General features: G+C 38.5%; 1 protein-coding gene across 1 annotated transcript in view; it reads left to right on the forward strand.

Annotated features, from left to right (window-relative positions):
* Positions 1-14,392, forward strand: part of CFAP36 (cilia and flagella associated protein 36) — a 46,584-nt gene that overhangs the window by 2,560 nt on the left and 29,632 nt on the right. The window contains exon 3 of the mRNA XM_080408094.1: positions 6,070-6,195. Coding sequence (XP_080264220.1) covers positions 6,171-6,195 — 25 coding nt within the window. The 5' untranslated portion in view covers positions 6,070-6,170. The remainder of the gene's footprint in view (positions 1-6,069; positions 6,196-14,392) is intronic.

Consider the following 14,392-nt stretch of genomic DNA (forward strand, 5'->3'; position numbering starts at 1 on the left):
TTACAATTAAAAGTGCAATCTGGCACGTTCACACAAATCTAGCAGTGACTTCCAATAATGATTTGTTGTTAAACAGTGACTTGATTATATGAGGTTCTAACTTGAAGTACTTAACTACGTTTTTTAAATACACTGCATTTTAAACTCAAGAGAAGTCAATGCAGTATATTGACAGGGGTAGAACTGCAACAGTAGAGCCAAATTCTAACTCCTACAACATTGCACATTAGACAGTCTTAATTCACTTGAAAAACTACATGGGTACTTAAAACTGTGAAACAGTTGGGGAAAGTGTTATATTTAATACTACTATTGAGCTGAAGAAGGAGGTGCTTACAGCTTTTTGTTCCTTTTCAATCAGTTGGACTGGCAGGAAGGATGTTACTGTGGCAAGTCAGCTGATGTGATCAAAACCAACGAAGTATTTATCTTTATTTTTGAATTTAATAGCCATTCCTAAATGTTTGCATAGGCCCAGACTCTTAAGAGAGTATCAGACAAATACTGCCTTACAAAAAAAAAATATTTTGAACTTAGTATTACAATTCAGATCTTTTTCCTGCCTAGTCAATAAAACATTTATCTGCGTTTCTAACTTTTATCTGTGAACTACAAGACTGTCTAATAATGTTGTCCATGAACTTCCCTTTGTTATTTGCTACATACAAGCAAAGTAGATTGTTTTCTTTGAAAAGCAAGTGTTAAACGTTACAGCAAGGACAGCACTTACTTAGGACAATAGCTTTGGTACTAACTGCTGTTGTGGCCAGTGGAGTGAGACTGAGCAAAAGCTCTTGCTGACATGCCTTCTGTCAAACAAGTTCCTGCCAGTATGAGCAGCGTTTCCTATGAACTGGGTCAGAAAGATGAATTATAGGGCACACTATGCATTTCCTCTGACAAGAAGCAAAGCGCAGCCCAGTCTGCTAATTGTTAGCAATTACAGCTAGCTGTGTATATGCAGATCAGTGGCTAGAAAAGCAAGGCACTGTAATTGTATCAGCAGCACTATGCCATCTTGGATCTGTAACATACAGAAACATTGAGCTGATTTTCTACTCCAGTGTTTTCCTTTAGTATAAAGCACACTCGCCATTCAGCTTAACAAAACGGAAGAGGTTTTGTATGCCTTGTGACAAGACTTTCTTACCTCTTCAAACTCCAGTTGCCTCAGTTTCATTTTATTATGACATTGTTTGCTTTGCTTCACACAGCACCACATTACGGGTAATTGCCTCCCCATCCTTTGCCACAGACTCTTGCGGGTGCCTCCCTACTTTCATCCACGTTTTTGCAGTCTTGATGTCACTTGACCCCAGTAGCTTGGGCAATGCTGTCATGAAACCCCTATTTATTAGCTCAGCAGAGGTTATTAGCTTCCATTTCACATAGAGCCCTGCATCACCTTTGATGTTAGCGTGTCTCATTAGAGAGGCATTCCTCACCAGCTGGAGATGGTGTTTAGGATCTTCCCAAAGGTCAGTAAATAATGAGCTGGATGGAGTACATTTCTGGTTTTGAAATTTCAGTTTGTGTACATGGACTTTGTAATGCTCACAAGAAGAATGAAAAATATACAGCACTAAGAATATAATTGTAGAATCATTTCAGTTCAAATGTTTTCTTCTGAGCTCCCTTCTCTCAGGATCATCTATTCATTTTCATGTTTGAATTTACCCCTGGTTATTTGTCAAATTATATAAGTCTCAAAACAGCTTTTCTTTCTATGAAATACTAGTGAAACAATTAAAATCATTTAAGAATCCCTATTTTACCTTTGGGAAAATCCTTTGACAACTTGTAGAGCAAGAAAATACAAGTTACTCTTTTACATCATTACATTAAAAAGACTGATATTAAAATATTTGAACTAATTTATAGAAAAAACCTAAAGGTCACAAAAAAATAACTAATGCTGGATAAAAAACGGTCATTACACTTACTGGATAGCATTCCTGATTAAGCTTCTTGCAAGAGTGTGGATCATGAGCCACCTAAAACTCGGAACAGCCTACTCATTCACACCTCTTTCAGAGGCCACTGTTAACTGTAAGACTCCTTTGTTTGCATTATGTCCAGATGGTTCAATTCACTGTGATACCAGTTTAATCATGAATTCAATTAAATTGGAGATGAACACAAAATTGGTATTTTTACCTACTTCTGTTCATCTTTGGAAAATATGCCATAAAGATTTTGTCCTGATTTCAGCTGGGATAGAGTTAATTTTCTTCCTAGTAGCTGGTACAGTGCTGTGTTTTGGATTTAGGAGGAGAATAACATTGGTAATACACTGATGTTTTAGTTGTTGCTGAGTGGTGCTTACGCTAAGGCAAGGACTTTTCAACTTCTCACACTGCCTCACCAGCAAGGAGGCTAGGGGGCATAAGAAGCTGGGAGGGGACACAGCTGACCCAGACTGGCCAAAGGGATATTCTATACCATATGATGTCATGCCCAGTATATGAACTGCTCGGGAACTGGCTAGGCATTGGTCAGCAGGTGGTGAGCAATTGCATTGTGCATTGCTTCTTTTGTATATTCTTTTATCATTATTATTTTCCCTTCCTTTTCTGCCCTATTAAACTGTCTTTATCTCAACCCACAAGTTTTATCTGTTTTCTGATTCTCTTCCCCACCCCACTGCAAGGGAATGCGTGAGTGGCTGTGTGGCATTTAGCTGCCTGCCAGGTTAAACCATGACCCTCTTTTTGGCACCCAACATGGGGCACAAAGGTTTGAAATAATGACAGATCTGACCAGAGCATGTTAAAACAAATCTGTTACTAGCATTCATTATATTAGTTTAGTAGTTGCTGGTCACAATGTTGATTTATTTGCTCTCAGAATTGTGCTTGTTCTCAGAACTGCTTTATGTAACACCTTACTTGCTGTACGTGTTCCCTGTTGTGCTATTTATCACCTCTGGGGGCTGGATTAAGGTTATCATTTTGCTGTACAGCTTAACACTGGTTTATGATATGATAAAATTACTGGCCATGAGATGGGTCTGGTATTTGTACTTAGCATTGCCGTCATCTCCATACTTTGGGAACCATCTCTTGGAAACTCCTAAGAAGGGGAAGGAGGAAGAAGTGGATGAGGCAGGCTACTCTAAAGCAGGGCCATCATGAGGAGGAGGAAGAGGCAGAACTCATAAAACAAGGCAATAGCCACCCCATCCCTATCCCTGAGTGAGCTTCAAGATATGCAAAAAGATTTCAGCTATTGTCCAGATGAGCATGTAGTCACCTGGCTGCTCCGATGCTGGGGTAATGGGGCCAGTAGCCTGGAACTGGAGGGTAGGGAAGCCAAGTAAACCACAGTAAATGCTAGAGCTCTTTTCAGTAGCACACAATTACTGGCACGTTCATATCAGCTTTACTTCTGTTACGTCTAGTGAATGAGCTAATGGTGTATAGTTACAATACCTAGGTTATTTTCTATAGTCTGTTAGAAGTAATCTTGAGAAGAAACTCAGAGGTTCTTATCTATATAATCACAGTGTGATAACTACCATTATACTAAATAGAAAAATGATGTTAAGTAGAAGCAATTAAAATAGTGACCGCTATCCCATGTTAACAAATCTGAACTTCTTAGCTATTTCCCTTTCCCTTATTTTCTGATTTTTACCTTACCATTTTTAACCCAAATCTACCGCATTTTTAGAATTTTTGTTCAAGTATTTTTCTATGGCGGCTAGTTTTTCTTCTGCTGAAACCTACAGTGGTACATTTGGTCATTTTGTTTAGGCTTTTCTGAAGCACTGTCACACCAACAGCTGTTTCCTGTATATTCCTTTCCAGTGTCTAATATCTTCCTTGGGTGGATTCTTCTTGACAGCTATATATACACACCTATAAAATGCTATATTTTTTCCCAAGGTGGACAAACAATACTGAAGTTCTTTATGATTTTTACATACTACTCTGTAAGAAAATTTCTGATATTATCTAAATTAAGGGTGTAATTTAGTGTGCTGGTGGCTTAAAGGTGAAAGGATTGTTTGGCAAAAAGAGTAATCTTCCCCTGTAATCTCATGCTGATACTGAGATGTCAGATTTTTTTCCTTAATCTATTATGAAACAATTTCACATACTACTGATTTTTCAATGCTTATATATTAAGTAATCTGCTAAAATTATTTGGGTTTTTTTGGTTTTTTTAATAACCTGGGTAAGATTAGAATTCCAGTTTTTGTGTATATCTGTCTTGATTCCAGGTTGATAGTTCTAGTGTGGGCCAGAAAGCATTTTTGCTTAATATTATTACTTGTAAATATTAATAACAAGTCAAAACCCATATAAAATATTAATCAAATAGAAAAAACATTGTAACCCATTTCACAAGTTTTTTCAGAAAATGCTATACTAAAATAATAATGGTTCTAAATGTATTCCTTACAATTACTTTTTGCTACTATGACCTATAGGATATTTTTTATCATAGAAGTAGTCCACCTTAACAGTCTACCTTAAAAAGATGAGATTATTCAGCTTGTTAAGTCTGTATCTCTGTAAAAGGAAAACACCTTAACAAAGAATGGTTTGTTGCTGACCTGCAGCTGGTTATGGTATTTCATGTGAAAGCCTATTTAAGTCCTTAATGGTAACATTTATTCCCTCTCCCTCAGAGGAGTATTTTACAAACAAAATTAATTAACAAACGAGGATAGCCAATTTCGTGCTATAGTTTAGGCTGACAGTCACCCAAAAGGGGCGTTGGCACTAATAATCATCATTATCTCAAAGTATCAAGAGGTCTTCTGACTCTGATGAGATCTCTGCTGGAGCTGAAGCTTTCATCCTGGAGTGATGCATGTGGAGCACAGCAGAACAGAGAGCAGCTGGCAGAAAAAGCAGCAGTTCTTACAGAGGGCACAGGAAATAGCTTACAAGTAACCTCTGACTCAAATTATCAGCACCTGAACCCTTGATACTTTACCTAATCCATCCGTAGTTTCATTAAAAAGATGACTGACATGCCTCCAGCTTGTGAGGATTTTTATTTAACATTGCAGAGCTGATCCTTCTACGCTGAGTGCATATTCGCTCTAGCAAATTATTCGGGTTGACTTGACTTCATCATAACTGTGCTGCTCTGAGCTCAGATCTTCTACCCTGCATAGTTCTTTCTCTTACTGCTTCTGTCTTGTCTTGATGCAGTTAAGTGGAAGCATGTAACAGTGAAGTATGAGAAGTACTGTAGTTTCCTTCATTGCAACACGGACTGTGTTTTAAGAAATTAGTCAGGCATTTAGGAACTGCTAATCCTTCTTGTGAAGAATTCAGGGCTTGTTTCTTTGAAGGAATTTCTCACTTAAGGCCCAAGACATAGTTCAGTTTTACCTACTGAATGCTTTTGCAGCAAGACAATTTATAAAAATAGTAAAAATAGGGGTTTAGTGTTATTTTCATTCCTTACTGCCAGTTTTCCTTGGCTTGTTTTATGATGACATCATTATCACAGATAACATCATATTTATATGTCTGCTCTTTGAAGAGTTAATAATTATCCCAGTGCTTAATAACAGTAGCAACAGAGAAATCCAGCTGTTCAAGAGGTAGTAAAAGCAGCTTAACAGCATACATGTTTAGAAATAAATTGCAGTTGAGTTATCATGGGTTTGGGAAACAGACACCAAGCAGGAAGCTTCCTCTAAATTACCAAATAAATTCTTCCTGTATCACATTTTTCACCATCAATATGGGTCTGCTCAATTTATATATCCTAGTGTCTAACAGCAGGAAATCCAGTGTCGCATATAGTAACATTTGATTTCCCCTCTGCTTTTACACCAAAAAAACTTGTAGCTGAAGGAATAGGAAAAAAAATGAAACAAGTAAATACCAAATTTCTAAATAATAAGCCTAGTATAATCCTGTTTTAAGTGGAAGTAAAAATTCTGGCTGTAGACATTATGTAACTAGATTTACTTTATACCAGACTTATAAAATTGAAAACCCTTTACACTTAACCCTTAACACTTCTTTTAGCTTCTTTTAACTTTGACTTTAAAAGTTATTCTAGGAGCTCCTTAAGCTTTTTTGTTAATGTACTACACAGGAAAATCGAGCTGAAACTGTACCTGGTCTATACTGTGCTTAAACCAATAGTGCCCCCCTGAGGAGATTTTATTTCATGTGTGCATAGGAGTAGATGGCCTGATGAGGATGACTGTTCAACTACAAGGTAAAATAAACACAGTACTTTTATCTATAAATAAGCCCCACCATTTATGACATTTCTATAGATTAGATTTTCCATTAGGCTAATAGGGATGCAAACAAGCCTTGTTGTTTCCAAACCTCTCTGTAATTTCGGCTCTTCCTAAAAATGTGTAACTAAATTGTTGTATCCAACTATGGGACAAATTCTGCAATCTTGTATTGAGGATTATACTTGTAGGACCATTAAACTAGACAAAGTTGTCAGACTCAACCCTCTGCCATCCCACCATCTTGAGAAAATGACATTGCAGATCCTACATGCCTTCTACTTCAGCCTGCTCATGTCAACAAGGCACTCATTTGGCTCAGGGTACATCTGTCTGCCTGTGCTCAAAGTTCTGTCCAAACTGGAAACCAATAAACCGGTTGAAATACTAGCAGCATAGCTATAGTAACTCTGGATTCAGCTGCTGCATGTTTACTGAGAGCCCCTAGTGAGTTTGCGTAGCCTCTACCATTATAGCTGAATTTCTACTAGTATCTGAGCAGACTTTATTTAAACCTGTCTCAGCACATCTACACTAGCTATTACCACATTGCTAAATAACTATGTATAGCTACCATTAGAGGAATACAGGAAACAATGACTGAGAGCAATGATTTTTTCCCCTACTTTGAACATTTGCCATGCTATGAAATATAAAACTTACAGATGATAGAAAAAAATACTTTAAAAATGTTTTTCAAAACTAAGAAACACCCTAAAATGCCAGCCTTCCAAAACCAACGTTCTCTCAAAAACAGGAAGAAAAAGTCTAACAAATCTTGAACAAAAAATAGCAATGCTGGCTTGCAGTAAGGACCAATATAAAAATGCTTTGCTTCAAAAGATGAGAGTGGGGGATAAAATAATCAGAAATTTGGGCAGGTAAGAAGAAATTCAGAAATAAACAGGCAAGATGTATTATGACACACCAGATTACTAGAAGAACAGGAGAAGGCATGCTAAAACAAAAGTTTCCTGACATTGAAAAAATGCAAGAGAAATGCCATATAGAAATTCTGGAAGCATCATATATAAAATTTTTTAAGAGAACTGCTGATGTTAAAATCAAGAGTTGCTGCTGTTACAGGGTGTGCCCACGTAGAGGAATGGAACTAATTAATTCTACTGAGCTCAGTTATTACTTAATGAAATTATCTGCATCCATGTGATGCAAATCTTAGTTTGCAGCAATTGGCAAGATTTTACACATATGCTTCTGTTAGAAAGTAGTTATTTGATGGTATAGTAAGTTAGCACTAGCTTCCATATTGATGTCTCAGAGCTATACATTATTTTTCTTTAACACACAACTTTCCTTCTCATAACACCATGCAGTTTGCTTCTGTGATTTAGTGTCACAATTTGAGCTCCACCATCCTTTGTACTTACAGGACTCACATTAGATTCAAATCATGCAAGAGATTGGCTGAGCCCTGAAGGAGAAGCAGCATGCTGAAGTAGACTCCAATAACAAATCTCTCAGGCCTTTTATCTGCCAGCTGTCAATTCCTATGCACATCCAAAGATCCAGTCCTGCAATTAAGACCTTGGCTTGTTAGCATTTATCTTGTGACTCATTACACCTGCCATTGCTGTTATGCCATTAGCATTGCACTTCATGGTACAGACTCAATATGCACCTTAAAAAAACCCAATCACCTCATACTGGGTAGTTGTGAGTTTTTCTTCCCCAGTCAGGTACATGTAAGCAATGACTAGAGAGAATTCTGTTTAGAATTAGTCCTGTCCTATCTCATCTGTTTCTAACCAACCAAAGCATCATTCAGCCTGTCACAAATTATCACCTTATCTTTGAGCTCCCCATCCTGACTTCTTAGTGTCAAACCCACTCACTCATATATTAAGTGGTGAATATACTGAAGGCCTAGCGTAAAAAACATCACTACAGTCTTCAGAATTAAATAGTACATTTTGCTCAATGACTGACTCAGCCACCATCCCATCCCATCTTCTCATGCTGGTTTAGCTTCAGAGTGTGCCACTCAAAGTACTTCTCTTTCCCATCCGTTATTCCCTCTGGCATCCTGGATTTACAAATGAAAATTCTACCACAGAAAGCGTTTGCTGGGTGTATAAGCAAGAAGCTAAACATTTTGTGAAGGTCAGTTTGAATCACTCCATCATATTACGGATTAGTATACAGCACAGAACACTACATGAGGCCTTTTGGAGGCTTTTTCCAAGTATTGCATTTCATCTGTACAAAAGCTTTCAAGACATTTTTCTCATATAAAATTATTCTGGCACAAAAATGCATACAAACAGCAAGGAGCTAATAATATTAATACCAAACATACTAATACCAAACATGCTAAACTATTTATTTCACTGCAAACCATGTGGATTTCTGTAGGGAATGTAAAATTGAATTTTAAGTACAGGAAGTGCTCCGTTACTGCTCTGGCAGTTGTTGGTGGTGTTTGCTCTGAAATAGTATGGTAAGCCTGTCCAGCCAAGAAAAGTGTCAGAAAGGAGTCATCTATCTGTAGCACCAAAACGTACCTTGCTGGTCTCTTGTCAGCTCTCCCAAACAAGCATTTTTTCTACTTATCATGCTGAACACATTACCAGTATTAAGACTCCCAGCAGAGTCTCAAATGCAATTTCTAACCTCCTCCCAGCCCTTGTCCTCTATCCAACTCTCCTCATGGGCTAAAGTCCTGCCAGGATTTCTGCAAGAGTGCAAAAGCATGGATTAGTTTCACCCCATGAGCCTCAAAACCCTGCTTGCCAGCCCACTGTGGTAATATGCAAAACAGCAGAACACCATAAAACCTTGCAGAGAGCAATCTACTACAGCCAACCATGGCAAACATCTTAAGAACAGATACTGAGCTCTGAGGAACCTTGGCTGTGGCAGTATCCCAGTATTAGGAACTGACTAAGAAAACATCATAAATGTGCTTCCCCCACCCCCACCTCAACCCCACCCCCAAAAAAAACCCTAAACAAACCCCAACCACCAAAACAATAAACCACCCCAAAACCAACAACACGCTCAGAGGGAAGGAATTATAAGCCTGGTTTTACAAGGTCCTTGAGGCTTCATATTGGGAATAGCAGTTTATCTTGAAGACTGTCTGACCAGCCTTTCTACCTACAAATTATTGAAAACAAAGGCTAGTTGCTGACCTATGATCCCTTCAGCTGAAAAGCAGGGTGGCTTTCAGTCTTTTACCCCTCGAGAAAGTAGGGCTGAGACTAGAAAGAAAAGGCCACAGCAAAAGCTGTATGCACCAAGAACTTTACACTGTCTGTCTTCCATTGTTGCCAGTAATTTGAAATCACTAGTTTTTGTACCACTCATTGCACTTAATTTCCTGTCTGTTTTCTACAAAAACTAAATAGCCTGCTTGCTCACACCTTTGTAAAGAGTGTTTAGAGGTTTTATACAATTGCCATACTTAGGAAGTTTTATAAGGTTAAAAAAAAGCACGAGTAAGACATACAGTGGGTGAATCAAGTCCCATGCAATGACAGCATAGCTCCCAGCTTTGACTTCCACTGTGAGGTAATCCATGACACAGTCATGAAATAATCCACACAGCATCACTTGATAATGAACTTTCTAAAAAGCACAGTTACCAAATTGTTGTTGTTTTTTTTTAATTGTAACATTAAGGCACAAGTAAAAAAAAAACATATCCTGAATACATAATCCACAAATTTGAGCTACTTAATAAATAACTCATGGTGCTTTCATAAAAATCAACTATGAAAAGTTACACAAAGCTTAATGAAAACCATACATGCACTGGAATTCTACACTCGGTTTGTTGTCCAAGTAGGAACACAAGCAGCCCTCCTTGTGCTACTATCGTTTAGTCTGTTTATAAAGTTGTGAAAGGTTCCACTCTTCATCTCCCAACCCTGCTTTATTGTGCCTTCCTATTGTCACGTGTACTGGTATGGCAGTTGTATTCAGATGTTCAGGGAAATGCTGCTCAGCAGCTCCTAGCCACTTACAACACACCCTCATCTCTCTCTCTGTTCCAGATGGATCCCCTGGTACAAGCCTGATTAGATGGTACCTTAGCAGACACTAGAAAGGAAATACTAGAGCAAGAGTGAAGTACCAAGACCACAGCAACGCCATTATTCTTCACAGTGCTGTCTATGGTAGCAAATCTTTTCCAGTGATGCTAGAATCAAATCGTTCCCCTCACCTGCCTTTATTTGTAGTGGGTAAAGTTGGCTCACAAGTAAACCTCTCCAGAGGAGAATAACAGCGTAGGTTTTTCCTACTTACAGATTGAGAAGCCTAACATTACAAGTGGGAAGAAAAGTAGGAAGTCTAGTTGTATCTGCTGTCTTAAACAACTGGAGAGCCCCTTAAAAACCTTACTGACTTTTGGGAGGCCAGTTGCAACAATAAATCTCCAGAAAAGTCACCTTGACACTACTATGTCACCCTGAACATGTGGCTTAATCATAACAGTGAGCTGCCACAGCTAGAGCATTAACTGTTCACATGGAATCTGTTCCACACCTGGAAGACAGATAACACACTGGCAAATGGAACAAAGTTATGCTCTCTATCGTATGTCATTCGCTAATCTAATTTGCATAATTATTCCAATATCTGAATTGCTACAAGTCCTATACATCTGAAAACTATGAAACAGGACAGACTATGTTCTATACAAAACCACTTCCATCTGTATCTCCACGGAAATATTTCTTTCTTGTATATCCAGTTGATTTTTCTGTTTCAGAAATATAAAGCACAGTTTCTGCAAAGCAGTCTAATACACAGTCTGTTTTGATTTTCCTGGCTTTTATAATCAATAATACAATGTGATTAGCCAAAGTTCTTGGGGGCAACTGAAACATGTGGATAATAAAAATCAGAAATGCAAACTCTACTTAGGTTCTTCCAAAGAGCCCCCCGAACTTCTGTCCGCACAGTCCTAAATGCCTTCTTGAAAGCCAAGCCCTGCAGTGAGACTAAATGACTCAAAACAAACCCATGTCCCTAACTGTGTTGCCTGTAAAATTCTTCTTTGCACTACACAGGCTATGAAACTCCAAGGCTGGGCAGCCTTCAGAAACTATTCTACTTTCACTCTCCATATATCCTCAGGTAACACTTCAGTAATCCTGATATTGAGTAGCCTTTTTTAAGGGAAGATCTGAAAAGAAATTAAAGTGCGTATTTCCTCAAGTGTTAAAAACAAAGAGAATTTAAAATTGAAAGTAGTTTGTATGTAATGGAAGTCTTTCTGCTTACCTTGCATGACACTGGGCTGGAGATGTTAGAAATTCAAAAGAGAGATCTGGGACTTGTATAGAAAATGTCACAACCTCGAAAACAGACATGATCTTTCCCAAAAACCCATACACAATTTCTAAGGCTACAATTTTTTTTTAACTGTTACTATCAAGGGTGTGTGGCAATCATGTTCTCTGACCTTTTCCTACTCTTCTGCAGTAAGAAAAATGCCCTTGCATCTGGCATTTTATTCCTGCATTCTTTAGATTAGAACATGGGACACAGTATAAGGCAATTGCAGGTTTTCTAGTTAGGCAAAAATCAAGAACAGTGTTGTTCTTCTGTGAGCTCTGAAGGAGTTTAAATACTACCGTGTTGTCAGTAAGGTTAACAGTGCAGCCTATAACAAAAGCTAAGGCTGTATTAGTTACTAATTTAGTACAATAAAATAAATTCAGTAGACAGTGCTGAGAATACCATGTACGCAGTTCAAGAGTTTTAGCTAAAAGTCATTTTAGTCTGGTCTCCCTCAACCAGCTCAGGCATAGTTCAAAGCTGGTGCAAGGACCAGACATTGTTTTGGAACTTTAGAAAGTGATGACTTTGGTGTTCAGTTGTGACAGACCTTCTGGTGGACTAAACCAAATCACCATGCAGTAAGTAGGCAGCCTGGAGATTCCCTTCAGACCTGCAATAACGCTCCAAACCCAAACATTTATGCAGTTTAGACTGTGTAAAAGACATTTTCACACGTATCATGCAAAACTGAGACATAAAACTCCAAAGCAGGATGTATCCTGCCTATCTGAGGAAAAAAAAAAAAAACATTTGCACCATCTAAAGAATTCTGGCACAGTCTGTCACTGAGCTTGTAGCCTCTGTTACATACTAACTTTCTGCTCTAATCTATGTGTAGTTGCAGAGCAGCAATGAACAGCTCACTTCATGAAATACATGAATGATGCTTGTTTTCAACACTGAACAAAGCCTGAAAACCCTTATACAGTATATTTAGCTTGTAAGTGTAAAACCATTCTGAATATTTCATAGGGAATAACACTTTCTTTGTGAGGTACCGTTATTTGTGAAAGGCTGGAATGAGCAAAGGTTGCAGTAGACTTATTTAGATTTTTACTTTAGATGCACCTAAAATACAGCCATAGAGAGCAGCAGAAGCAGGGCTACTCCAGAGGAGTCAGGGGCAATAACCACACAAGGAGGGACACAGACCTTACTGACCAGAGTAAAGTCCTGCAGCAGCCAAGCAGGGCAAAGCTGATAATAGCAACAGATGTTGCCACCCCCCCAAAAAAAAGCCCCAGACAATGCAAGATAACAAGCAGAACCAGAAGGCACCTCAGGAGCAGAAAGAGACTCAACTGAACACAAACCTACCAACAGCAGAGCTCAAGCAACAGGCCAGCATCTGAGCAAACTCAAAGAGGGTCCCAGGCCAATGAGCTGCGGGAGCGGAATGGGGGGGGGGGGGGGGGGGGGGCAGCGGGCGGCGGGGCGGAGGCCAGGGAGCTCAGGTGAGGCTGGGAAGGGTGATTAAGGTACACCCAGGGTCCTGGAAATAGGGACAAGTCAGCCAAAACCAATTTTATTTACTGTGTAGTATATTTTACTTTAGGAGTTGTTTGAAAATACAAAATTAGAATGTATGCCATATATATATTTCCATGATGCTGGGTAAATAAAGATATGAACACATCCTGAGAAAGTATTATATCTAGGAACATCTTAGATTTTTTTATGATAATACTAAATTAGTCAAAATACTGAGTCAAATAGCTAACTCTGGTGGAGAAATGATGCTGTGAGTAAATCTTATCAAGAAAATAACACAGTTGCTACATGAACTCAGGATTCTTAATTTAGTTTTTATTAAAACAAGCAAAGTAGTTTGAATTTGCTGGGATGGTATCATCCTGCTTCCATTAGATTTGGGATGGACATGTGATTTTTCAGGGCCTGAATTCCCAGAGGCAGTAACTCTTCCTGTCTCTCTCTCTTTGTACTCTCTGAGAACTTTTCCTGTGGCAGAGAAAAGCAGATTGTCTGTTTCAGTCAAATTCTTGCTGAAAGAAAGAGCACCTTGTGAGAAAAAATATCCTATTTTAAACCTAATTTTTTTAAAAAAAATCACAGATAGTATACTTGTGCTCAGGATTTATGTTCAAATTTAAAAGGGAAATGACAAAACTCCAGTCAGAGCAACCTCCAGAGCCCTTGACTGTAACCCATTACACAACAATCAATCCTAATCTAATTATACTGATTATATGAAATTGCTGGTGAGACTGAAATACGGTATTATCTCACAGAGTTGTTCTCCACTGTTTACACTGCTGTTTTACCGCAGCTATAAGCATGGAGTGATATACTACTCATAAATGTCAGAAAATCCTTTAAGACCACTAGATACCCTGCTGCGCTACAAACTTCTGCCGACTATGGTAACGTGGACCCAGAATATGCTGCTTCTGCTTGTGTAATACCAGTGCTCAGATCGGGCCATGAGGCTTTTTTATTGACAACAGCTACAGCACTTCGTAACATCGGCCACGATGTGCTGACAGCCTTCCTGGTTACAGCAGGACAGTGAATGACACTTCCGAACTCCAGAATGGCAGGGAAACTCTTCCACGTGTAGTCCAATTAAGGGTCATGTCTTAATTTGTAATTAAGAACGAAGAGTCAGGAGGGACCATTTCCCAATTTTGCGAATGCCTGAGATCAATTACTAGCTGAACAATGAGACCAAGTGTAACCCTTGCAAGAAAGAAGTGCTGCTTATGAGAAAAAAACACTTCAAAATGCTTAGAACTATTACAACAGCAGTCAGCTTCAACTCAATGTATTTCTGGAATTTAGATTTAGACTTGGCAATGATTACACATATTTTTAAACCTTTAGACTGGAATATGGCAATAGTAT

This window comes from Falco punctatus (assembly GCF_963210335.1).
Source record: "Falco punctatus genome assembly, chromosome: 12".
NCBI classification, from domain to species: domain Eukaryota; kingdom Metazoa; phylum Chordata; class Aves; order Falconiformes; family Falconidae; genus Falco; species Falco punctatus.